The following is a 26,971-nucleotide window of genomic DNA, read 5'->3' on the forward strand; positions in this document are numbered from 1 at the left end:
TGTATCTCAAAAAACTGCTGATGAAATTTCAATAAATGATCAGAATATATAAATCGATCCGTAAAACTCGCAAATACTAATAAATGTTCAGATTTTAACAATTTTATGTGACGTGCGAAAATAACACTGAAAGAACTCAAATAAACATCCATAACTTCAGGTTTACATAATCTATACGTAAAAGTCATTTCACTGTTTTATAGTTTTGTTTGTTCTCCCCACTCTTCTGCGAGATATTTATTTTTGGCAATTTCGTATAATTCATTCATTGAAATTACTCCCATCTTTTTTACCAAATTATAAAATATACCATTTACGTTCTTTAGTAATGCGTACGGCGAGTCAAATTCTTGTACTTTCCCTGTATCTAGTACCTAAAAATTTAAATTGTCTAATTACAAATAGGTATTTATTTTAATATTATTAAAAAGAAGAATCTTACCAGAACTCTATCCGAATCGATGATTGTGTGTAATCTGTGGGCTATTGTCAATACTGTACAAGATTTGAATTTCTCTCGAATTATTTTCTGTAGACAGGAATCAATTCTTGATATAAAATAAATAATAAATAAAATAAATGAAACGGTAGCCCCGTATTAAAATTCACCACAAACAATTTAAATTATAATCGCGAAACTCAGCAAGAAATAAGTGAAAAAATACATTACCATACCCTAACAGTATGTGAGCATATTGAATGATAGGAAAACTAAAACACACTGTAAAACGTTTGAGAGTAACGTTAAATTTTGTCAATAATTACGATTCTATTGTCATCTTAAAAACAAACAAAAAAAAAAAAAAATTAGCATCAAGTGACAAGGCCCGACTTTCAGCCACGATAAGAAAACACACGTCTTTGTAAAAAAGCTAATCTACTCGATAGCGACAGCGATGATTGTACTACCGTGCACCAAGTGTTTTCCATCACAAGACTTACAAGACAAAGCTTTACTCATTCAATATTACTCCAGATTAGGCATATATAGTCAAGAGAATCAACCTGTATCTAGATCTGATAGGGTTCAATCACGCTTATGGTGGTGAACATTAGTAAATCCATAATCAAGGCAAAATTCTGGACAAAAGTATAAAGTCAAGATTATTTTCACTTTAAGTGAGCAAGTAATTGCAGTAAAGCAGCAATTGTCTTAAAATTGTTACACTAGTAAGCGTTAAAATTTGTGTTGTCAGCCGATAATATAAATGATACGTGGTATATATTACTAATAATTTATTCGCACACTATAAAAAAGTTTACAGCCACATTAGCATAATAAATCAAACCATACTTAGTGAACTTATTGCGGACAATTTTATTTGAAGAAGGTTTAGTATTCAGTTTCATATTTGGAGTTCAACTTCTGACAGCAAACAGACAATGCTGAAACAAATACTTCCGACTAATATTGAGAAATGGTTAATTATTGCATTTTTTGAAGCAGGATTACCTGACCTTAAACCAAAAAAAAAAAAATAATAATAATTGTATTCAACAAGTCTCTTATTTTCAATTAGGCCAATCAAACAATCTATCAAGAGTCAACACACCAGGACAAAACAAATCGTATTATATAGAGCTCACATGAAACTGTAGCATTCTATAGGACGTTACGGCGAAAGTCCATTAAACGGTTTCCCTAACAAGGATATTGTTATTTGTAAAAAATGATCTTTATGTCGATAGTTATAACGTATAACTAGAAAACTGTATAACAATTACACTAATATATGTGTATTTTGACAATAAACAGATAATACTTATATTCTCAAATAAGAAGAAAGTTTAACCTGGTTTCAAAAGACATTGCTATTATTTACTAAATGTCAAAGTCTTTGTCTGCTGCTAAGAGTTGCAATTATTTACGGTACATAATGGATTTCCTAGCAAAACAATTCTGCTTTCCATTCATAGTGATTGATTTAAAAGAATTGCAATCATACTTTTCTTTTAGAGATTTACAATACTCGTAGTTGATCTTAATTCTGTAGAAAATTCATTAGATATTTCTGCACATGCTGCATGCAAATATCGCCGGTTTTACAAACGTGAGCCTAATTATTAAGTAGCAGTTCTTCAAGAGTAATCACAGTGATAACTGTTACAATAATGATTACATCAACAGAGAAGCATTTTCTTCTCATTATAATATACAGTGGCTGTCCTATAATGTATTGCATCCTTTGCACATCATCTGCATTAATGAACTTATAGAAATATTTGCAATGTATGTGTGCAAAATGTCTACTCTCTTCCATCAATTATTGTCTGCATGAAATAGCTGCCATAATTCGTAAATACAGATTATCAATTGATGTTTCTGACATGATCATTCATACAGTTTTCTTTGTTATAGAATGATATGAAACAGTGTTTTTAATTATTGATTTCAATGCCGTAATTTTCTTGACTTTACACTTTTTAGCAACCGTATCGCGAAGTAATCGACTATTGGAAGAATTGCCTAATAATCCTTACACAAACAAGCAGACTTGTTGAAAAATAGACAGGTGGCGAGCATTGGTAGAACAGCGATTATATTAATTGCAAGCACAGAAACGTATAACGGCCATTTATGAGAATATTTTGAAAATTTGAAATCAGGCAATCTCCCTACAAATGGCGATTAAAATCTCACTAAAATCACTTTTGACCAACAGGCAATTTAATTATAGTACTTTTAATTCTATTGTAAAATATGATTGAATGTGATTCCATTTACAAGATTTTTGTGTTGTGCTGCATGTCAAACTCATATCTTCGAAGATCGACTTTAAATCAGGCTTTTCACTATCTGAAAATCACGAAGTTACCCGAAGACAGCCATCATTATACCTCTGGTTTCTTATAATTTTTTTTTTTTTTTTAAATTTGGACTATCAAATACAGCGAGCTGGTTTCGAGTATTCATTTACCAGACAATACATCAAAATTTACAAACACTACTGACAGACAACTAATAGTTCTAGCTGAGATGCATGGAACAGTTTATTATCACACAGCAGAACCTTCATGTTACCTAAATTAATCACTTATTTACACTTAAATTCAATTATAAATCGGAATATTACGTTTTTTATTATTTTGGTTTAGTATTTATTATTGTCATGTAGACACCAAAAGCGTCTTTTTTCCTTTCCTTATTTTCAATTCGACAAATACAAAATAGGGACAAACAAAATATGAGAAACGAGGTACAATATATTTTGAACATATTACACAATATATTTGTGATGATTCATCAAAATTTGTACCAGATTTCTAGAGCGATCGACTGTAAGTTTAATCATTCTGTAAATCAACCATTTTATTAGTGGCTTAATATCAACAATCTTATACCAAACTTATACTCATAACTATTGCCTACTTAACACGAATTATAATATAAAATGAATTATACTTGAAATTATATAATATTTTTTTATTCTAACTTTTTATCAATATTGGAAGTTGCTTCGTCCATGACAAGAATTTTATTCTGGCGAAGAATGGTTCTGGCAAGACAAATTAACTGTCTTTCTCCCACGCTGAAATTTCGCCCTCCTTCTGTTAAATGCGTATCTAACCCGTCAGGTAATTTACTAATAAGTTTTTTTAATTGTACCTTCTAGTAAATTATTAAACAATATTCTAGCACATATTATAAATTGACATAAAGTTACAACTTTCTCATCTCCTAAACCTCGGTTAGAATAATTGTACCTTCTGTACCTTTACATTATTAAACAATATTCTGGCACATATTATAAATTGACATAAAGTTACAACTTTCTCATCACCTAAACCTCGGTTAGAATGATAGATCTAGTGCATGCAGTCAAACGACCTGTTTGTCTCTTTAGTCAGACACCCGTGACAGTAAGTATAATTCTCAAAAAGGAACGAGAAATTATTTATTGCGACATCGTCACAATGCCGAGCTGCAATTTTTAATCATATGTTTAATTTACTTCATTTAAAATACATTAGGAAAGACAGACGACAGTGAGAATTTATCGGTCTACAATTTTTTTTAAAATTGCAGTACAATCACAGATCTGTAGCAGGCAGTGACTATACATTTTTAAAGGAAAACTACGTATTTTTATAAAGGTTATTTGGCAAAAAATTTTTTGATTTTTTTGGCAAAAGTTGATTTTTTGATTTTTTTGGCAAAAGATTTTTTGGCAAAAGTTGATTAAATAGGTCGAAGTGTAATTGTAAAAGTGTTGTTTATATATAAAGTAAGACACCAACGAATGCCGAATTATTGGGTTAAAAACGGTTATAGCAATATTAATAATTTTAACATAATTTGGTAGTAGAGTTAGGCGTTAGGCGCCATCTCTTGTTAAATTTAATAATTAGAATTTTAATTAAATAATTTTAAATAAGCCCCACCGGTGGGCGAGTGGACTCCGTCTCCGCTCATACTGGCGGAGACCAGATTCTAAACACCGAAGTTCGATCGGGGATTCGCGCCTCACTCGGACGAGCTGGCAGTGGGAGTTTTTTCCGGGTTTTCCTCCTTGCCAATGACGCCTGAATAAGGTCCAGCTTTCCCCCCAAGTCCTCCCGGAAGGCATTCCTATCCCCCCTTCTCGCGGTGGCCGTCTCCGATAAGGTTGACTTTGGTCGCTTCAGTGACCTCTTATCTGTCTTCCTGGATTGGCTGTCTTCTATAAGGCCGACTCTTCGGTCGCTGAGCGATCATCTCCTGTTTCTTCTGGAGTATAAAGCCACATATGAGCTACAGACTCTTCTAGCATACAAGGAAATTTTAAATAAATTTAGACCTAACTGGAAGAAAATATAAAAAATTGTAAAAGTGTTGTTTATATAAAAAAATCTTTCAATGTTTTTTTATCACTTTTACAATTACACTTCAACGTACTTAATCAACTCGAACTTTTTATAAATTAATTTATAAACTGATTTGTCTTATCACTGAACTTAAAAAATCCAGATGGCTTCACACACTTGAGTGTAGTTAATAATGATGATGTTTAAAAAGATTGTGTGTAGAGAATAACCGTAATCACTATACTTAATTTCATCATACATTTAGTGAATTTAATAGAACTTATGTAAATAGTAATTTATTTCCAGCATTGACTAAATTTTGATTATTTCTACATAAATATAATATCGAATTGAAGTAATTGGTCGCTAGCTTATTTTAATATATGAAATAATTAATTGTAATACATTTATCAATTTTCACACAATTCATCGGTTTATATGTAGTCTAATATTTTAAGCATACAAAAATATGAAATGTTTCTACTATATCAGTAACAAATCTCTCTTGAATATCATAATTAAACTGTTTATTATTTCAAGGTTTTTTGAATATAAATAACTTAATAAACCTTTACACTTTAACACGCTATCTTAATTATAAAATATCTGAATTATAAAATACGCAATAGACATACATATTTAATGAGTAATACTCTAGACGCAGTTACTAACTCATCTTCACATGCGAGATATTAATACGGAATGGAGAAGAAACAGAAGAGTAACCCATTCGATTCAGCTGGTGTTTTCTCTCAAGCGTTTTTTTGGTATGTAAAATTATTTAAACATTTTAATAATTGTTTAGTAAACTCTTTAATGATGTGACTTTAGTTCTGAACTAAATCTGCAATTTTTTTAAAAAAGAAAAGAAAAGTATAAGGATCGGTCAAAAATAATTCTTCTTAATAATTTTAATTTTTGGACTCAGGACAAAATTAAACGTCGAGAAATGCAAAAAACTGAGAGTTTTTCTTGTATGTATGGATGTTAGTGTATATGTATGTGCAAGGCGCGACTTTGTCCACCCTGTTTGAAGCTAATTTACTTCCGCGCTTTTTGTCAAAAATTTTTGACAAAAAGCACAGAAGATTTGATTATTAGGAGAATTGATGCTATTAAATTGTGGTTATTAATAGCCGAGGGGACATAAAAAGGTTTGTGTCTCAAATCTCGAGTAATGTCTAAATTAATATTTTGTGACTTTCAACTCTACTGCGAAAAAAAGTTTTTTGTCATTTTATAATAACTAAAAATATAAATAGGCGTTTTTTACTACAATGTCATAACCGATGGCGTTATCAAATGTTACCGGAAATGTTAAGCAACTCGTTGCTGCATTTGTATAATGTCATTAGTTTTTATAAGTATGTCTATAAATTTTCTATTATTTTTGTATTTAATTGTTTTAATGTTACCGAACCGGAGAATCAACAGAAAAACCTGCTGCTTGCACAATATTGTGAAACTTATATGTTGATAATGTATATTTTTTATGTGTATTTGAGAGAATTTGAATAGATATAACTTTAAATATTTTCTGTGTCAAACAATTATACATTGTTATAGTCGATATTGGGTGAGTTTTTATTCTATTATCATTTTTACTCCAAAGAAAGTTCAAAAGTCAACTTTATTATTTATCTATTGATACACTCAAACCTGTTTTGGTGCGGTCTTTTTTTGTGCGATTTTTTATATGTGCAATGTGTTTTGTGCAATTATTCTTGTGCAGTATTCCAATTTGATTGAAATTCGTGTACTGCACACAAAAAATCGCACAAAAATGACAAACGAACGTCAAATTACGCATATTAATAATATTTCACACCTACATTTATAACGCAATTTAGTAAAAGAATGATTGGTAAAACTAAAGAATGGGTTTTAAGAATGAAAAAAAAATTATTTACTTTTTGAGTTATATAATATATAAATGTAATATATATTATATTATTAAATAACAATAATATAATATATAAATTTATAAGAAGAGAAAATATTTAACGCTAGAAAACTTCATTTAATTTACGTTTTGAATTCGTCATGATAAGAATTCAGTTATAGACAATATACATTCGATAATTTAAATATCGCTTATTCACGTGGCAATTAATCAGGGGATTTTTGAAGGATGTTGTGTTTTAAAAATAGCTATGAGATAAATACTTTTAAAATAACGTGTTTATAATTTATATTTAAGGTATGTATTTACAATAAATAATATATATATTATATATATATAATTTTTGAAAATATTATATATATTATCTATATAATTATATTAAATATAATATAACTATGTAATACATAGAGGAGAGGAGGGTATTATGAAATACCATTTACATTTCTAAAAATAACTTTAGTGGTTATTGATTCAGTGGCATAGCAAACATAACTGGCGCTCCTCTCCCCCTCCAGAAACACATATAGTTTGTCTTGGAGACCATTTGGGCGCCCCTCTGCGAGTGGCGCCCGGTGCATGATACACCCCCTTGCACCTCCCTTGCTACTCCACTGTTTTGATTAAAATCTTCAAAATCATCATGAGTTCATACTATAACTAGTTGTAATAAACTGTCACTTGTAAAAAATACTATTTATTTTGTTGTTATGAAAAAAAATTATTTATTAAAAGTCACAAATGGAGGTTATTATGAAATAGTCAGGTAATATAGAATAGGTGGTTTAAACCATTTAAAAACTAATTATACTTCATAAAACATAGTTATTTTTAACTATAAAAACCACATTATTAAGATTATATGCATGTCATTTCTGCTTCGAGTCTATTTACAAAGTCACAGATATAATTTTCTTTCTCTGCTCCGGTACAGTCAAGGTGAGCCCACAGAGAACAGCTGAAGCATTGAATCCAAATTTCGCCTCATTGATCTTCGGAGAGAATTTTCCGTTACAGAAGATACATTCACCATCTTCGTTTTTTAGTTATATGGAATACTATACTTATACGTCGGGTATTATGAAATACCTAGTATTCCATAATATCCGACACGTCATCTTAGAAAATGAACCTTTACACTGATGGACAAAACATTGTCAGCTGAAAAATGACCACAGTATAACAAATTACAGTTCTTATAGTGAACATTATGCTTATCATCAATGTTCAAGTCACATGTGTACTAGTAGGTTAAAATGTTTGAAAACTTGCTTGCAAAAATTTTTTAAAATCACAAAACACACTTTGTTCTGTAGCGAGTGGTACGACAACAACAAGCGGTCAACTTTCACTGCACTGCATCATAGGAGGCTTTCTTGAGTAGTTTATGGTATTCCCAAGTGATAGCAGCAAGAAACAGAGCCGAAACCTCGGTATTCCATATTTCCTGACTATTCCACAGTACTCTGATTTCCTATGTATATAATTCTAAAACTCGACTCTATTCTTGGCCTGTTGGCAGAGCCTTACAGTTCGTCCTTGAGTCAATAGATGGCAGCAAGTGTAATAATAGCATTTCATCATCGATGTTGGAGTTTATTTGTTTTCTTGAAATATTTGATTAATCATTTTCTAAACTTTACTTAATTGTAAAGTTGTTTAATTCTTTAATTGTATTGTATTTTAAATATGAGCAGTTTGAAAATATATCAAATCTTAATATATAAAGTAATAACTGTACCGAAGTAAATCAGTGAATAATAAGCTAAAACAATCGTATTACATTTTGCAGTATACTGTTCCTCTTTTTAGATTCTGATCTCGGTTATATTTTTTTCATCATATTTTTATGTACTGTTTAAGACCAAATTGTGTTACAAAAGCTATAATAGTCAGAAATAACTGGAAACAAGTACAATGCAGTGAAATAAGTTAATTAGTCAAATTAGTCAAAAAATAATTGATTCCCAAAGTAAACATTTGAAATGTAGAAAGATATTTTGCAAAGTAAAAATTACAGTACACAAAATAAAAGCCAAATTCCTTTTCGGAGCTCTTCTTTGATAAATATGAGCTTGGCGCTTCAAAGCGATACCATATGAGTTTACTTTCTAGGCGATTAACCAGAATTCTTTGGTGGTTTTACCAACTCGGCCACTGTTGATCCTTACATTAATAAAAACTATTTTTTGAAAGTATAGAGCATGTCCCGTGAGATGCGCATAACATTTTTGTTGTCCCAAACGGCCTTTATGGGTTAAGTGAAGCGAAAAACGGTTAGCTGGGAGTTTTGCGAACGAGGTGTTAGACTGAGCAAAATGTTCGGATATAGAAGAGTTAGTACACATATTCAGTGAGAGGTTGAACAAATGAATGGTAAATGGGTTCAAGGCAAGTGAAAATGGTCCGAAAGATGTTGGCACCTCGCATGGGTTTAATCTTGACGATAGTTTTGTTATGAAATATCTACAGTGGAAACGAGTGTAGCCAAAATGTGGAGCGAGCAAGCTAATCGCGTAATCACATAATTAGAATGTTTTTCTTTGGGACGTTCAAAACATCGTAATTGTTTTTCAGTTTTTCGTCCCAAGTTTTCAGGTGATACGCAAAAACATTTTCGACATCATCTCAATTAGTTAAAACAATTTTCCAATTGAGTGAATGAGAGGGCGCTATGGTACTCTCCTGGGAATAAAAAAGCTAATCAGCTAGTATGGGCTGCTGCCAACAGATGTGACATATTTCCTGACTGTTGAATTTTTCCAGCTTCGAGAATTAGGATTCTCTTTCGTAAGAAGATGATTCCAATTTCGTAGCAAAAATGAGAATCTATTTCTGATGCTTCTTTTCAGGAGTCATATTGTGGAACTTAAAATACAATCAAAGAATATACCATTGGCCCTATACACAGAATATACAGCCAGAGTCTTTTACCTCGAAACAAATACACATACCTCTTGCTAAAAAAACTTTTCATGCAGCAACTTTGAACAGACGAGCATTAAGTAACTTTATATGAAACAAAGTGGGGATATACGCTTTGTTTGTTGATTGTTTTGTATCTTCTGTTTTTCTGTTCACATGCGACATTTCACTTTCTGAACTTGTTTTTCTTGTTTGGTCATGACTCAACACGATTCATGATTAGGGTTCTGTAATTTGTTTTGTCTGCTATAAGAACGCGACATTATATTTGACTGTTCCTGTCTTAATGTCAGAATCTTACCATTTACAAGCCAAAAGGCAACTTTGTATTTTATCTCACCTTTCATCACGGTGCCAGGTAAAGAAAGAAAGATTATCTGTGTATGTGTGTCCATGATTGCTTCGTTGGTCCTAATGTATCCTTATTTATATGTTTTAGTTTTATAGTTTTAATGCTGGTTTTTGATAAGCTCTTGAATAAGAAAATCTCATTTCTTTTCTCACATATTAAAACATGCCTTTTTAAATTTTCTATTCATCTCTCTTTATGTACATTTTAAATTTTGAAATAATTGTTTTAGTCTCCTGACTTAATGTTTTGCTATCTTCTCTTTACGTCTAGCGTGTTTCCCTGTTATACTACTGTTAGTTTAAATAAAATATTTGAACCAAATTTTAGATACAGCTGACTATGAATAATCCACATCTCTTGCAACACTTCATGTTGAATTTCTTTTCTTAATATTTTTCGCAATCCTCCTCATTGCTTTAATGAATTGCCTTTCCACGTGCATAATCGTCATGCACTTCATGACACACCTGCGGAAGCCACTGTTGGTATCTGAGATGTGGAGATTCTTGTGAGTTAGGATCTGAACTTGTCATGCTTTCTACATGATTAAAAAACTAACGCATAAATAAACGTTGGATATAGTTATTGTAAATTACGTATACGTAATATTTAATTTACTGCAAAGCATGGAGTGAGCGAAGTTCAATATAATACTGTAGATTTGGCAGATGAAAGCAAATTTCATCAATGCCCAGGAGCAGGGCCGGATTATCGAATAGGCAAAGTAGACAAATGTCTAGGGCCCGTAATTTGGAGGGGCCCGGCTTCAGTGCAAAAGGTGAAAAATTATTTAAGAAATTAGATAGGTCAGAAAAGGCTGCATTTAACAATTCCTACTAAGGTCTGCTCGACTAGCCATTATCTAAACAAAAAAAAAAAAAAAAAAAAAAAGGTCAACAGCCATCTGTGCGTCAGAAGTAATGTGCGCCACGAGATCTCTCGCACCATCTAGAAATATTCCTATGGCCGCCTCTCGTGGTAGTACTGATATATGGTTATGATTTATTTTCTAAACTTATACGTCGCGACATCGCATATTCGATGTAGCGTTCAAGTTGCTCGAGTGCGAAGATATTACAATTCAATAGTGTTTTATAAAAGAGTTAAAAAGGGTGACACTACGATGTGACTTGGGGTGACACCACGATATTCGCACCGGGTGTCACCCATGCTAGCTATGCTAATGTCACATTATATAAGATTTGTTTAGAAGCAACTTATTTAAATGGGGCCCCAATTTTAATTTTGTCTAGGGCCCACTAAAGGCTTAATCCGGCGCTGCCAAGGAGAAGCAGTTCCTTTTTTACTCAGTATCTGCATAATTTTCATTTTAACAGCCTGTACATATAGGGTGTCGCATAAGTTTGTAAATAACTTAAAAATTCATGAAAATTGAAAGAATTTGTTTATTTGAATGCGAATTGCGTAAAAGTTAATCTCACAAAGGGGGATTTTTTTGGGTAGAGAGAAAGAGAATAGTTTAAATATTTTTGTTAGAGGGCGCTGAACGCAAGAAAATCACGGAAATTGTGTGAAAAAACGCAAGAAAATACAAGGAGACATTCAATGTTAGGAAAGGCTGTTTTTTCTTTGAATTGATTTTCCTGTTGTGGAAGTATATAGCCGATGCATTTATTGTGGCTATGTTTACCATTCAATAAAACATTCATGGTCCACCCATGAATATGTTTGGACTTTATGTTAAGTTAGACGCATAATGTTAAGTTAGGCACAGTTTGTAAATATGTAAGTATGTAATCGCAAGCGCATAAAGAGAACTGAAGCTACTGATAACCTTAAGTCGCTAACGAAAATATTAAAATAGTTATGAACTTTTGAAAATGAGTCGGGACTCTCAGACCCTACCAGGCACCCCGAGGCTTAACCCTCTGGCACTCGCCGGACCAGATTTGGTCCTGCAGGGAAGCGGTTTTGTAGGGACCTTGACTCTCACTGGACCAGATATGGTCCGGCGTTTTTACTTTAATTTTTCTTGAGAACTATATAAGCAGAACACGCCATCGTCGTCTTTTGTTATTATTTTACATAGTTATTTGTTATTCGTCTTCGATTTTCAAATGAATTCGTCATATGTGGTCCGGCAGGAGACGACTTTGACTCTCGCTGGACCAGATATGGTCTGGCGTTTTTACTTTAATTTTTCTTGAGAACTATATAAGCAGAACACGCCATCGTCGTCTTTTGTTATTATTTTACATAGTTATTTGTTATTCGTCTTCGATTTTCAAATGAATTCGTCATATGTGGTCCGGCAGGAGACTATTTTGACTCTCGCTGGACCAGATATGGTCCGGCGTTTTTACTTTAATTTTTCTTGAGAACTATATAAGCAGAACACGCCATCGTCGTCTTTTGTTATTATTTTACATAGTTATTTGTTATTCGTTTTCGATTTTCAAATAAATTCGTCATATGTGGTCCGGCAGGAGACGACTTTGATGATTTTCTTGCGATTTGATTAGACACGATTTTACAAGTCGTTAATGTAAACAAAACAAACGAATTTTTTTGAAAAAAGTAAAAAATACAAGCGGATGTAAAGTATATCAAACAAAACTACTGATATTTGCGTACTAGCAATATTTTCTTCATACTTCTAATATAAAAATTTGATTTTATACGAATTTTTTAATTAATACAAGTACATTCACTCAAATGACCTTCAACCTGCCCCGAGTCTTTTAGTGCATGTCTGTAAAACAGCTTCCCCGCTACACGACTGCAAGAGGGTTAATATTTGTTTTTTTAATCAATTATTCATTTAGCCTTCCTTCATTTAGAATCTAAGACAATTAAAAAACTCACAGTTGCAATTTTTGTCATGTTATGATATTTCACTGCAGCACTACTTTATAGAATTTTCTTTTAAAGAAAATGTGCGTGCCACTGGTTTATTTTTATTTACTATTAGGTTTTTTTCACTCTTACACTCGTCTACATTAATTCTTGATGTCATCGTTAAAGAAGAATTCGTGAAAATAGATAACTTGGATAAATGAAGATTTCAGAATAAAAATTTCACTTTAAAAAATAAAGATTATTACAACTGTGAACATTGTAACTGCTGATAATTTAGTATTAATATAGCAGGTTTTGTACGCATTATATATTTACCTTATATCATTTCAGAAATGTTTCAAATACGTTTGTAATTGTAGTAGTTAGAAGGTTGATGTAATATGTACAATAATTTTTCTTTGCATGTTTTAGGAAATTTGCACTTCTTGCACAGTCACAGTAATTGTTGATATGCGTAAGTTACTGACAATTAGGAGCAATAAGTTAACTGCGCGTTAGAAAAAGCCTAGGGACCTATCGTATGTGGGTGGTTGCAGCAGAGGCAAAGATGACAAGTGTCTTACCGTTTATTTTGATATTAAAGTGAACTTACAATAGCACAACACACGGTGCGATCTAGATCGTTTACAGCGGAAGGACCTCTGGATGACGGTGATCGGAGGTGGGATGTCGAAGTCGTCGGTGCAGCTCCAGGGCAATCAGGCAGAAATGTCCGAGGGGTTGGTGACAGACGTCGGCGTAGGGAGAAGGAGGCTGATGGGAGTTCTGTCGTTCACTTCCTGATAGATTGTCCCGTTGTCTCGCTTTTCTGACCATGATTCGGGGATTTTTATACGATTTTCCTTCGAATCGTCTCCTCTTGATTGGTCTTGGGTCGCTTTTTTCTTTTCCCGATTGGTCGGTCTATTGTTTCTAAGCAAGACGAAAACCAAGTTTGGCCGGGGATGGCGCCTGAACGTTGACAGCTACTCTCAAAATTTACACTGTTTGCCCCTTCCCTTGGACATCTGACTAGACTGATCAGCCAGATGTTCTGTGTCCACCTCCCCCTTTTCGAGACAATCCTGGGCTCACATAATCTAACAGGTGTTCTTGACCATAAGTCACTCTTTCCCCATTGTTTTTCTTTGATTGTGTACATCGCGACTATTATATACGAGCACCCTGACAAAGCCCCTCTCTCCTTGTTGGACGTTCCCCCGTTGTCTATCATCGTATCGCGTTTGTTTTAACACGAGTGCTTCACTTCGGTCGAGTTTACTGCCCGACACGTGTTCTCGGTCCGGTTTAACTTCCGAAATTCCCTGTCATGACGATTTTGTAAATAATCACGATTTTGACGCAATTTTAGGATTTTCACACAGGGCTCCCGGCCATTTAAAAATGTTGCTCTTTTACCTGGTAGCTCTAGAAGCTGTCAGTTCGTGCTTCCATCTTTCTCTAAGCGTCATTACATCAACAATCATCTAAAGTTTCACTTCACGTTACATCAAAATATTGAAATGCTTTTCTTTCGGACACCTCATTTGAACAACATACGAAATCGGTTGATTGACTCTCATTTTCGCGTAACATACCTTGACACTTGTCAAGGTATAGGTTCTTTTTAAAGTACAAAATTTTTCTTCTTTTTGAAATCGTACAATCCATATTAATCCCTATGATTTCATTTTTCTTTTACAAAGTCCAAAAAGGAGTCAAAGTTAGTTCCGTTTGTTTGGTCAGTCTGTCACTCAGAAAATAATTTTCTTTGCTTCTTTCGGGACACATGGACGTGTTTATTTCATGTCCGATGGTCACGTGTCTTTCATAGTGTGTTTGTCTTCTGTCTGTTTTAGTTTTCGGTTTCCAACCGAAACATGTAGAGTACTATGGAGCAACTGTTCACTGAACTGAAGGATGACAAGATATCTGCATGGACAGTGGGCATCTGCCGGCCTCGACTATCTCTGTAGCCATTGTTTTTTCCGGTTGTCTGTCTCGTGAACAAGTGACAGTTTCTGAAATCAGCTTCCAATGCAGATGACCGCTAATCGAGGTCACGTAGTTTCGAAGAGACATTTCCCTTGATTCTGTTGAAAGTTTAACATTGTGAAGTTGTTTTCCTGATGGCGACATCGACATTACTTCCGAATATCGTTGTGTTTTGTTGAGTCAGTCGTTTGACTGTGGCTTTTCCTTGTGACAGACTTGATTGTCTCGCGGGCGTTTGAAATAGGAGGCAGAGGCGTAGCTACCGTGGAAGAGTTGGTGCATACTGCTCCAGGCGCACGAATCATCAGAACGCCAAGTTAGAAAGTGCAAAATAAAAACTTGTAAAAACATTTGTAAAAAATTTTGGATTTAATAATTAATCAATTAACGATTATATTTGAATCCGTTCAACAAATATGTACACTTTTCAAGTGCTTATCGTCTGCATATCTTGTCACGTCATCTGATAAAAATATTCTGGAAAAATTAAAGTTGTTACAATCGGCATATCCCTTTGACATTCGCCTAGTTTTGGATCTCAACTGCTTTGATTTAAAATGTGTTTTTATAGTCAGGTAAAAGAAATTACTTCTATAAGCGAAATTGCTGAACTACTTTTATTTCACACTGCAGCCTCAAATAGGTTCTCCAACATTATTGCAGCATGCCTCATTTTTTCTAACTTTACAGGCGACCACAACAATAGCAAAACAAAGTTTTTCAAAACTAAAATTAATCAAAATTTATTTAAGAAGCAGCATGTCACAACACCGTCTTAACTCTGGTTACTATATCCAGGGATGGATCTACATAGGGATTAATGGGGCTTAAGACCTGGGCCCCAAGTGTCAAAAACCCACAAAAATTGAATTATCGTTGTAAATTTTTGATACTTTTTCATTAACAATGAGCATTTATCGTACAGTAAAAAATAGTTTAATAATAATAATAATAATAATAATGATAATAATATAATAATGATAATTTATAATATTATTTGTTTATTTGAAAAACAATAAACTTTAAAAAATTGTAAAATTTCTTACAAATAAACGAGTTTCTAAAATTAACTCTTTTCTATCCGACTTCGAAAGAGCTAAGAACTGAGATGGACACCGTGGAAATTAATAAATACTTCTTACTTTATTATTCACCATCCATGCGTTATCATTCAAAATATCCAAATGCATTTCGCAAATTTCTTTGCCTCTTCAGTGGATATTACACCTTTACAACAGTGTTACATTTATATTCTATCAAATTTTCCCAGCATGCATCTACAGATAACCCGGTATTCAGATTGATGACATTTGCATAATTTTTGATACAATAATGTTCCGCGATACGTCTTGTTACAATATTTTCAAATTTATACAATATTTTGATACTATTTCTATTTATGATACAATTATTATTTTTACAATGTTGATACCATGGAGATTCACTTCGCTTCAGGCGAATTGCCGCTTCATGCTCTTTAACACGTTGTTCAAGCTGTCTTCCCGTTTCTCCAACATAGATCTTACTTTCTGGGCATGTACATATTAGTTTGTAGACGACTCCTGCTGTTTTCAAAGGGTCTTGTGAATGTCCTACTATTCCTCTGTTTACCACATGAATACTTTTGCTTAATCTATTTTTCTGTTCGCCCACTAAGTTGACAGAACAATTATTAAAGTTATTTTTATATTTTTCATAAAACTTTTTAATATATGGTATTTTAATGTATAAGTTTTTACTTTTTTCTTCTTTTACATTATATCTACTTATTGTATAACAATTATACCACTTACGTATTACTTGTTGAGGGTAATCGTTAAGCAGATATTTTTTAAACAGATTTTCAGTTTCAAGTTCTATATACTTCTGCAATGTCGTTCTGTTGAGGATTTTTCTTAGTTCCATTATAAAAACGTTTCTCTTTATACCTAAAGGACAGTATGATTTATAGTTGATTACTTTATTATTATTACAGATCTTTGTATACTTACGAAACAGTAGTGTTTTTTCGTTTCGTGTGATTGTAACATCTAAATAGTTAATTTCGTTATTTTTCTCTTCTTCGTAGGTGAATCTAATATCATTGTTTAAACTGTTCGCATAAGTTTCGATGTTTTGGGCTGTGGTAATATTGGAATCATACAGGATTAATATGTCGTCTACATATGTAGCCGACATATTAATCCTGACATATGTACATATTGAGATCCAAAACTAAGTCTATCTCCATGGTATCAACATTGTAAAAATAATAATTGTATCATAAATAGAAATAGTATCAAAATATTGTATAAATTTGAAAATATTGTAACAAGACGTATCGCGGAACATTATTGTATCAAAAATTATGCAAATGTCATCAATCTGAATACCGGGTTATCTGTAGATGCATGCTGGGAAAATTTGATAGAATATAAATGTAACACTGTTGTAAAGGTGCAATAATATCCAATAATAATGTACGTAATATCCACTGAAGAGGCAAAAAAATTTGCGAAATGCATTTGGATATTTTGAATGATAACGCATGGATGGTGAATAATAAAGTAAGAAGTATTTATTAATTTCCACGGTGTCCATCTCAGTTCTTAGCTCTTTCGAAGTCGGATAGAAAAGAGTTAATTTTAGAAACTCGTTTATTTTTAAGAAATTTTACAATTTTTTAAAGATTATTGTTTTTTAAATATACAATAACCGATCCCATTGCTTGATATTTGTTTAATATTATTTGTATTAACGAAAAATGGGTCCTCATTGCACTTCAATATGCCCCAGGCCCCGAAAAATCTAGATCTGCCCCTGACTCTATCAACCGAAAAAACAATAGCTTGTCAACTTGATCTGAAGAAAGTGATTGACCAATTCGCAAACGAAAGAGCGAGAAAACAATTTTGTAGTTTTCTTATGTATTTTTATGTATTTGTTATAAAACTAAACTTGCTTACATTTTGTCAATACAGTTTATATAATATATAGTAAATATTATTAGGTACTCCGTACTTAAAAAATTATATTTTGTTTTATTATTATATTTATACTAGATGAGCCTGACGTTGCTTGGGCAAAAACTAATGAAAGCAAAGATTAAGAATATTAGATCATAGGCGATCTTACTCGTTTTCACTGGGTGCAAGAATTATTTTTATTATTTGCAAGCGGAAAAATAGATGCGAGCATGCAATAAACAAAACATTTATCGTCTTTACATTGAATATTTAAAAGACATTTTTTGTTTGCTAATTGTTTGGGCAAAATTATCGGTCTACAGCCTCCATTAATTCCATCATATGCCGATCTATAAACATTTATAAAATCTTGTTTATAAATTATCCATCCACTACCTAATGTAAAGTGTACCACTGATGTCCTGTTTCTATGCATTTATACATTATTACTTTAAGACTAATAACAAATCGAATTCTATAATCATTTCCAAAATTCGTAATTACATTAAATAATTAAAATTTTATATCTCTAAAAAAAATGACTGGATCAACATAATCGAGATTAGATTTACGATAAAATTGTAAAAAATTTTGAAAAGCGGATTCTATTAGCGAAAACATTTTTTTTTACCTGAAGTAATCTAGGTCGGTCTTTTTTTGTTGTGGTCTTTTTCCTGTTGTTCAAATGATAATTTTTTTTGTGAAGAGAGAGAATTGTTTCTGATAAAAAAGACATTCAATTAGTTTACATAATTTTTAACCTCTTGCCATATTAACTAATTAGAACTCTATATAAAAAGCAATAAAAAATACTTGAAACTGAAAAAAACGAAAGAAATGTGTTAATTTTGAAGAAAAATCTTCAAAGTACAATTTCCTTTTTCTCGCCTTAGCGCAAAATCTGACACCAATGAGTCATTGTTTACACAGCTGGATGACCTTGAGAACAGCTGGTTTCGTCTTTCGCGGGACATTCTCAGGAAACTCTCAGGAGGAAAAGGGTACAAAATAGGGTGAATACTAGATGGGAATATATTTCTAAATATTTTTTTAAAATTACGATTTTAATTAAAATTTCCGACCCTCCGACTTAATTAAACGTATATACAATAAAATCTATTAATTAAAAAAATTAAAAAAACTATTGGATGTTGTTTTTGACATCAGAAAATAGCTTTAAATAACTTTATCGAAGTAAAATCGGCGCACAAGAACTTTAGAAAGATAAATGAAGTTTCATAAAAAAAATCCCATAAAAAACAATTAAGCGTTAATCGCGCGTCATTAAAGGTTAATTAAAATCGCAATGAAATTTTTTCGCGCGGGTAAAATTTTTAAAAAAATTTGAAAACTTAGAAAACATTCCAGAGATGCAAAAAAAAAATTTTTTAGCCAAAAGTACCATTTTGTTTGTAACGCTATGAAACTTGCTTGAGTTAACTCGGGTCCAGATGGCAAGTAGTTAACCTCTTAACAGTGAAGGACAAGAATAGTCGTCCAAGGCGATCGAGTGGCAGTGGTGAAGAACGACTATAGTCGTTAAAAAATTCTTATAAAATACCTGGACCATTTCGTGAAGTCGTAGAATTTTCACGAGTAGTTGGGTTCTCCAACTTTGTTTTGGAATATCCTTTAGTTCTCGAGAAATTACAATAAAAGAAAGAAAATTAAAATAAATATAAAATTTTAGACGGCCATCTATCGACATAAATCGAATTTAAATCTCCCGCCGTCATCTGATTGGTTAAAAAAATTAATATTCCTAATTGGCTCGCGTCAGAAAAAAGTAGGTGTGACTTCTGTAAATGACGCTATCGGGAGTGCACCGATGCAACCGGAAAAAGTAAACAGCCTACGTCATTAGTCTAACGGTCCTTGTCTGACCTACTTTTCGTAGAATCAACATTGGAGTAAGCTGTAGTAAAACGTAGTAGTTTATAGTAAAACGGTCTTCTCTAATATTCATAGTACTTTGTAAAGCTCGGATTTCAATTTAATAAGTATTATTTAGTTCAGAAACATTATAAATACATCATTAAGTAGGAGAATAACGAAAAACTTTATTTTTTAGTATAATACAATTTACAAAATCGAAAGTTCGTATATCGTAATATTATAAAAAACTACATCGAAACATACAAAGTCACCTAATTTACTTAAATTCAGTTCATTATACAACTGTAGATACTCTTGCCTTCCTCAGTTTCCTCAAAACAAAATTCGAAAACTTCAATTAATTCTATAAATATTTAAGCGCCATTACTATTCGAATTAACTGTAATTACAAATATAACTGAAAAATATTTTCGACATAAACCCTAGGCAATAATTATCAAAACAAAATTCTTCAAGTATAAATTTTTCTGATCGAGTAATATGTAATAATAGTTTTATCTATTAGTCTTGCCATATTCTACTTTCTATGTTCACATCCATTTAGTTTCATGTAATTACACTTTAAATGTAAAAAAATCTACCAACAAATTAGTTTGCTAATAAAGGGACTACTTGCTAATTAAAGTTTGTATTCTTCTTTGACGTAGTTCTACGTTTTAGCACTAAATTGGTAGACATGTCTAAATAACACGCTTATAAACACTAAAAACCATAAATGTCTCGAAATTAGAACTAGATAATTATATGCACAAATAAATTAGTAAACCTATAATACATGCCTTCATTTACATCCAAACAAAGATCAGTTCTCGCAAATTGTCAAAAAATAAATTATTTTCAACTTTTCTTTCTGTAAAGTAGCATATTCTGAAAAACAAGTTCTATATTCAGAGTAAAATTTCCACCTTTTATCCGTTAAAAACAACGCAAAATCTATGAATCCACGTAATAAAAATTTATCGCAGTGAACTTCGAAAAAACGAGAAACACAGAAACACCAAACCGCACGCTATTAAATTTTCCCGCCAATTGATTAATATAGTGATGCTCCTGTAAAAATTTTATCACATGACGAAAAGTTTTAGAATAAATGCTAAAAGTTTTAAAAAATTATTTCATGAAATTCGATGAATTTAATTAATACACAATAACTAAATCTGTTTAATAAAGGTTAATAATTTACCACTATAATTATGCAAATTAGATATAAAAAAGATCGCTGCGCAAATTCTCCCGCCAACTATACGTCATGGAAAAACTTACGATGTCAATGCGATTGAAGTTTCCCACTAAACACTGACAATTTTATATAATTATTTAATTAATCCAGTCAAATTTAAATAATATAAAATGTCTAGATCTGTTTAATAAAGATTATCACAAATATTATTACAAATATGCAAATTAGATATGAGATAGGTCACTAGGAAATCTTCCGCCAAGATAAAAATAGCTTTCGGTCACGTGTTCACCAAGAAATATGTTTAAAATTTAATTTTTCAGCTTACATAAACCGTACAATAAATGAGTATTTCTTCGAAAGAAGTCGATATACACGAATAAATAATAATTATTTAATAATGCTTTTATCCATTTTAAGTTGATATTGTAAAAATTAAGCCATTTAATCTGTGTGGCTTTTATAATTTAGAGTTTCCGAGTATTTTACTGTGAAATTCAATTTAGTAAACAGAAACAAAGTTAGGTTATTAAGTATAAACAGCACAATACAATAATTTATACGTAAGTTGAGTGTAAATACAGAAAAAAATCGAATTATATCAAAGATGGGAGAAACAAGCTTACATCCCCAGAACAGAGCTTATAATTCGTTGTTATTTTCAGCCTGTTTCTACTTCGACTGTTTTTTGTTGGTAAAAAGTTAATGTTTTAAGATGTTCTTAGTGAAGAAACATAAAAGTATCGAAATATAATATTCACACACACAAAAATATTCATGTATGTCGACATTAGAAATTTGAAATCAATTATAGAATGTCCTGGATAGAGATATCGTGTGATTGTCTGTTTCTTCTGTCTTATTTTGTTTTTCTACGTGAAAATAAGATATCTTTTATAACTATTGATAATATAAACATTTTGTTTCTTTATATATTACCTTCAATTACAGCTGCAAACTTTAACACATGGAGCATGTGAGAAAGTATTATTGTATAGATTATTACATTTTTATGAATACACCTGAGACTCGTGACAATATAGGCCTATATTAACCTACTTTAAGTGTCAATATTTTATTTAGAATCATTTTAAACGTTATTATTACATCAAATTATGAAATGGAATGTTCCAAGTATAGGAGTAAGAGGGAGGGGAAAGAAGCCATGCGTGGGGAAAAAATGAGTTTTTATCTAAATTATAATAAAATTTACTTATATTTACGATAAATATCGATAATTTTCTTTTGGAGAAATGTATCTTGATAAAATTAATTATCTATATGAATGAAACTTTCAATAATACATTAGTTACAATGACTGACGTTCCTTTCTTACCCTTTCTGTAGTATGTCTTATTATTAAACATAGTTTCCTAGATTATAGCATAATAATGTGTAAAAAAAAAAGAAAATTCTGTTAATTTGTAAACGCAGATACTATCACATAACAAGCATACTGTATCCTCTCTATATTTAAAGTCAGTTATTCGCGATTGAATTTTTCTAAATAAACCTGTTTAATCCTTAATTTATTTGACAGAAAGAAATTGTTTATGGCCGTATTTCATATATCTAATGTTTTTCTCGTGATATTATTTCTAATATCGGAATAAAATATACATTTCTAATATGGACATACATCAATATTTTTAATTCTGAATATTATATTTCGATACTTTTATTTTTCTTCACTAAGAACAAAGTACTTTTATTTTGAAAAATTAACTTTTTCCCAAGATAAAACAGTCGAAGTGGGAACCAGGCTGAAAATGACAATGAGTATATGAGCTCTGTTCGAGGGATGTCAGCTTATTCGTCCCATCTTTGATATAATTCGTTTTTTTCTGTATTTACACTCAATTCACGTAAAAATTATTCTATTGTCCTGTTTATAATTAATAGCTTGTCTTTGTTTCTGTTTACTGAATGGAATTTCACAGTAAAATATTCGGAAACTAAATTATAAAAGCCAAACAAATTAAATAGCTTAATTTTTACAATATCCACTTAAAATGGATAAAAGCATTATTACATATTTATTATTTATTCGTGCATATCGACTTCTTTCGAAGAAATAATCATTTATTGTAAAGTTTTTATAAGCTGAAAATTATTCTGTTGTCTTTGATGAAATTTGTTACAGTTTACTAATTTTTACAGAAACATTAAATTTTAAACGAGGACATTAGTTAAAATTTATTAATTTGTACACAAACATTAAACTTTTTGACATATTTCTTCGTATTTCTTGGTGATCACGTGACCGAAAGCTATTTTTATTTTGGCGGGAGTTTTCCCACATTGATCTTTGTCATATCTAATTTGCATATTAGTGATAGTACATTACTAATCTTTATTAAACAGATCTAGACATTTTATATTATTTAAATTTGACTGGATTAGTAAAATAATTATATAAAATTTTTAGTATTTTTCAGGAAAACTTCAATCCAGGATGACGTAAGAGTCATCCATGGTTCGCGGGAGAATTTGCGCAATGATCTTTTTTATATCTAATTTGCATAATTATAATGGAAAATTATTAATCTTTATTAAACAGATTTAGTTATTGTGTATTAATTAAATTCATCGGTTTTTGTGGAAGAATTCTTTAAAACTTTTAGCGTTTATTTAGAAACTTTTTGTCACCTGATGACATTGGACAAGAGCATTTTCGTTTTGTCTATTGTATATGATCAGTTCGTAAAGTGCAGTTTAATGCTTCTGTGTTTTTCGTTTTTTCGAAGTTCACTGCGATAATTTTTTATTACGTGAATTCATACATTTTGCGTTGATTGCAATGGATATTTAAAGGCGTAAAGTTTACTGTGAATTAGTTCTAAATTCAGAAAGAAAGTTGAAAATAATTTATTTTTTCGACAATTTGCGAGAACTGACCTTTGGATATTACATATGGATATAAATGAAGGTATGTATTATTGGGCTACTAATTTATTTGTGTTTATGTGTATTGTTGTACTGTAACTTAGTTTGTTTTACTATGTTAGAGAAAGTAGGTCACACATTGGATTTCTGACATAAAACTGTCTGCTTTTTCAGAGTGAAGCAGACCCTCTCAGTGAAGTGTGTTTTAGGGAAGTTATGCTTTTATTTCTGATGCATGCCAATGATGAAAATTGTTTTTAAAATTAAATATCGGTCAATGACGATAACATATGTTATAAATGTGAAGATGAATATAAAAATATTTCTACATTTTTTGTTGTTTCTTAAAAATTAATTTATTCAAATTTATTATATGTCAAGTAAGTTTATTTACAAAATGCTAATATTTTAATCCGCTTTAATATTTCGGTGTAAATTTGAACAACGAATTTTAAAATTTTAAATAAAAGATATACTGAAATTTTCTTTTATTTACAATGATTACGTCACTTCTACAGAATGTAGAACACGAGACGACCTTCACCCACATTTCAGTCTGGGGGGAAAGGCCGCCAGTCGTCGTAGTTGTAAACGTAACAACCTTTACGTCATCTATTGTTGTGGATAAAATTCGTTAACTGTCAATTACATTTTCTTGAATTTGATTCGCAAGTTGGAAAAAATCGTCATTACTTAAATGCCTAAAACTTTAAAAAATTATATAAAATTGAAAATAAATTCAAAACTTTTGGAAAAATCGTAACGGATGGAAAATCAAAAAAGAATTTATTATAAATTTTTTTTAAAAAATTTTGCAAAAAATTACCGCGAAAAAAATTCATATATAAAAATATTATATGACAATAAAGAACGATTTTTTCTTTACTAGACGTAACTGTTTAAAATTTTTTTTTCCTAAACGGAAACGAGAAAAACGCGTGGGAAAATTCTTAAAAAATTTCCCACGCTTTAGCTCCACAACTAAGTGGAAGTGCTACGGCTGACTGTTCCACTGTTAAGAGGTTCAAGAATCAGTTATTTGATAAAATGAAGCTTAAACCAGAGGACTGTGTTAGTTATTATTTTTTGCAGACAGGAAAATTTATTTATTCTAATTCTATATTAATGCACACCTATTATGTTACTCCTCAATGGAGAAGAAAACCATACATTAAAAGTCGAACAATTCAAAGAGGTTATGGATTTTTCAGAAATATTTTTCACGAAGCGATACCGATTTGAAAAGATGCTGGACGATATATTGGAAGGAAAGCGTTAAATATAGCAAAAGATATCAGATCAGATATATTCACGAGAAAATCATTAAAAGACTCAGCTCTATCGAGAATTAATCAAGTAGGTCGAGAAATAAAAGATGACGTCATTAAAAAAATTCAATGCGGTTCGGGTAAAAAATGAAAACGTCAAAGAAAAAAGTGTAAAACAAAAGAATACTAAGAAGAGGAAAGAAGTAGATATTTTCTTAAAATTTTTTTAGTAGCTGTATTAATGTTTATTAGGTGGTAGTCTTTTTAATCCGAATAACGGTAAATTGTCTTACAGCTAAACAGACTTCAAAACTCTTTTATTGGTTTTTTAACATATGCATTTCGGACCAGTTTTATGAGTCCTGATCCCTCATCAGTGCTACAGAAAACAAAGGTTTTTTTATTAACATGAGTGACGCGAGTACGAAACAATAAGATTTACAAAAAATTCCAGTTCATTGATCTGTGATTCCAACTTATGTCCAGTTTCACCTACGTAATATTTCGGGTATTGACAATTGCAGTTGATTTTATAAACTACTCCCGTTTTTTCCCATATATTACTATTATTTTGTTTTTTAACTTTACAGATTTGCTGCGATATTTTGTTTGTCAACAAAGGGGCCAAAACAATATTGTCATTTTTTAGAAATTTGGAGCAGTTTTCATAAATATGTTTAGTTATATAAGGAAAAAGTTTATGGTTGGTTTCTTTTTTGTTTTTTATATTAAACCTGTGTTTGTAATATTGTGTTTGCCAACTATTTAATAAGTGCTTGGGATAGTTATTAAGTATATATTTATGATTTAATTTTTCCAACACAGTTTGACGTTCGCTATGTTGACTCGGGCTAGTGTATATTTACTTTAAGTCCATAATATATGTATTCTTTTTTATGGTATCTAGGATGTAGGAATAATAATTGATTGTTTTGTTTACGTCCGATGGTTTTTTGTATATTTTAAAAGTGAAACTATCTTTTCTTTTTTTATAGTTATATCTAAGAAGTTAATTTTTTTTATATTTTTCTAATTCTGTATCAAATTTTATGTATTGGTTTATGCTATTTATTTTCTCAAAAATTATTTTTTCATTGGTTATTTGATTGTTAAAAATTAATAAGTAATCGTCAACATATCTCATGACTCTTTTCACGCCTGGAATATTTTGTATCTTAATATCAAAATCTTTCATTACTAATTCAGCCAGCTTTGGTCCCATTTTTGACCCCATACTGACCCCATCTGTTTGTCTGTAAAATTCATTATATACTTCAAAATAATTGTTTTTTATAGGCAAATTCTATAAGGCAAATTCTATTGGCAAATTCTATTATTAAATCTTGATCAACAGTTTCATTTAAGAGGCTGTTTTTTATTAAATCCCATTTTATGTTCGGATACATGTTTTTAACATCAAGACTGATTAAAGTATCCGTTTTTTCTATTTTTATTTTTTGAATTATATTAATGACTTCATCAGCATTTTTGATACTATTTTTTGAATTTTCAACATTTATTAATTGTTGTTTTATGTAATTTTCTAAATTATATAAAATTGAGTTTCGAAAATCAACTATTGGCCTATATTTTTCACCTGCTTTATGTGTTTTTAACCTTATATTTAATTTTGGAGTTCTATTATTTTTGAAATTTAGTATATAATTTTTATCTATTTCCTTAATTTTATTGTTCAGGTATATGTTTTTTACCATTTTTGTTAAGTCTTTTTTAATTTTTCTGTATGGGTTTCTAGTTAATTTTATATATTGTTTGTTGTTAATTTGTAAACTATTTGCTTGAAAAAAATTTTTTAAAAAAACTTTATAATTAATTGTAGCACTACTGTAGGTACACGGGTAAATAGGAATTAAACAATATTGTAAAAACGAATATGAAAACAAAACCTAGTGAGCACTGTATAGTTAATAAGGAGTATACGAAGAACTGAAAAGGTATTAAAGAATGTTTTTTAAAGAATTTTTTGTAAATCTTATTGTTTCGTACTCACGTCACTCATGTTAATAAAAAGTCTTTGTT

General features: G+C 30.9%; 1 protein-coding gene and 1 long non-coding RNA gene across 2 annotated transcripts in view; one reads left to right on the forward strand and one right to left on the reverse strand.

Annotated features, from left to right (window-relative positions):
- Window positions 1-221: 221 nt before the first annotated feature.
- LOC136982313 (uncharacterized) lies at window positions 222-3,592 on the reverse strand. Its single transcript, XR_010881875.1, has 3 exons — window positions 3,435-3,592; window positions 443-548; window positions 222-374 (listed from the first exon to the last, which is right to left on the reverse strand). It is a non-coding gene; the product is annotated as an uncharacterized lncRNA (long non-coding RNA).
- A 1,881-nt stretch (window positions 3,593-5,473) lies between these two features.
- Window positions 5,474-26,971, forward strand: part of LOC136982334 (ATP-binding cassette sub-family C member 4-like) — a 147,686-nt gene continuing 126,188 nt past the window's right edge. The window contains exon 1 of the mRNA XM_067278809.1: window positions 5,474-5,552. Coding sequence (XP_067134910.1) covers window positions 5,488-5,552 — 65 coding nt within the window. The 5' untranslated portion in view covers window positions 5,474-5,487. The remainder of the gene's footprint in view (window positions 5,553-26,971) is intronic.

This window comes from Centruroides vittatus, unplaced genomic scaffold (genome assembly GCF_030686945.1).
Source record: "Centruroides vittatus isolate TY-2023 unplaced genomic scaffold, ASM3068694v2 contig_82, whole genome shotgun sequence".
In the NCBI taxonomy this organism is placed as follows: Eukaryota; Metazoa; Arthropoda; class Arachnida; order Scorpiones; family Buthidae; genus Centruroides; species Centruroides vittatus.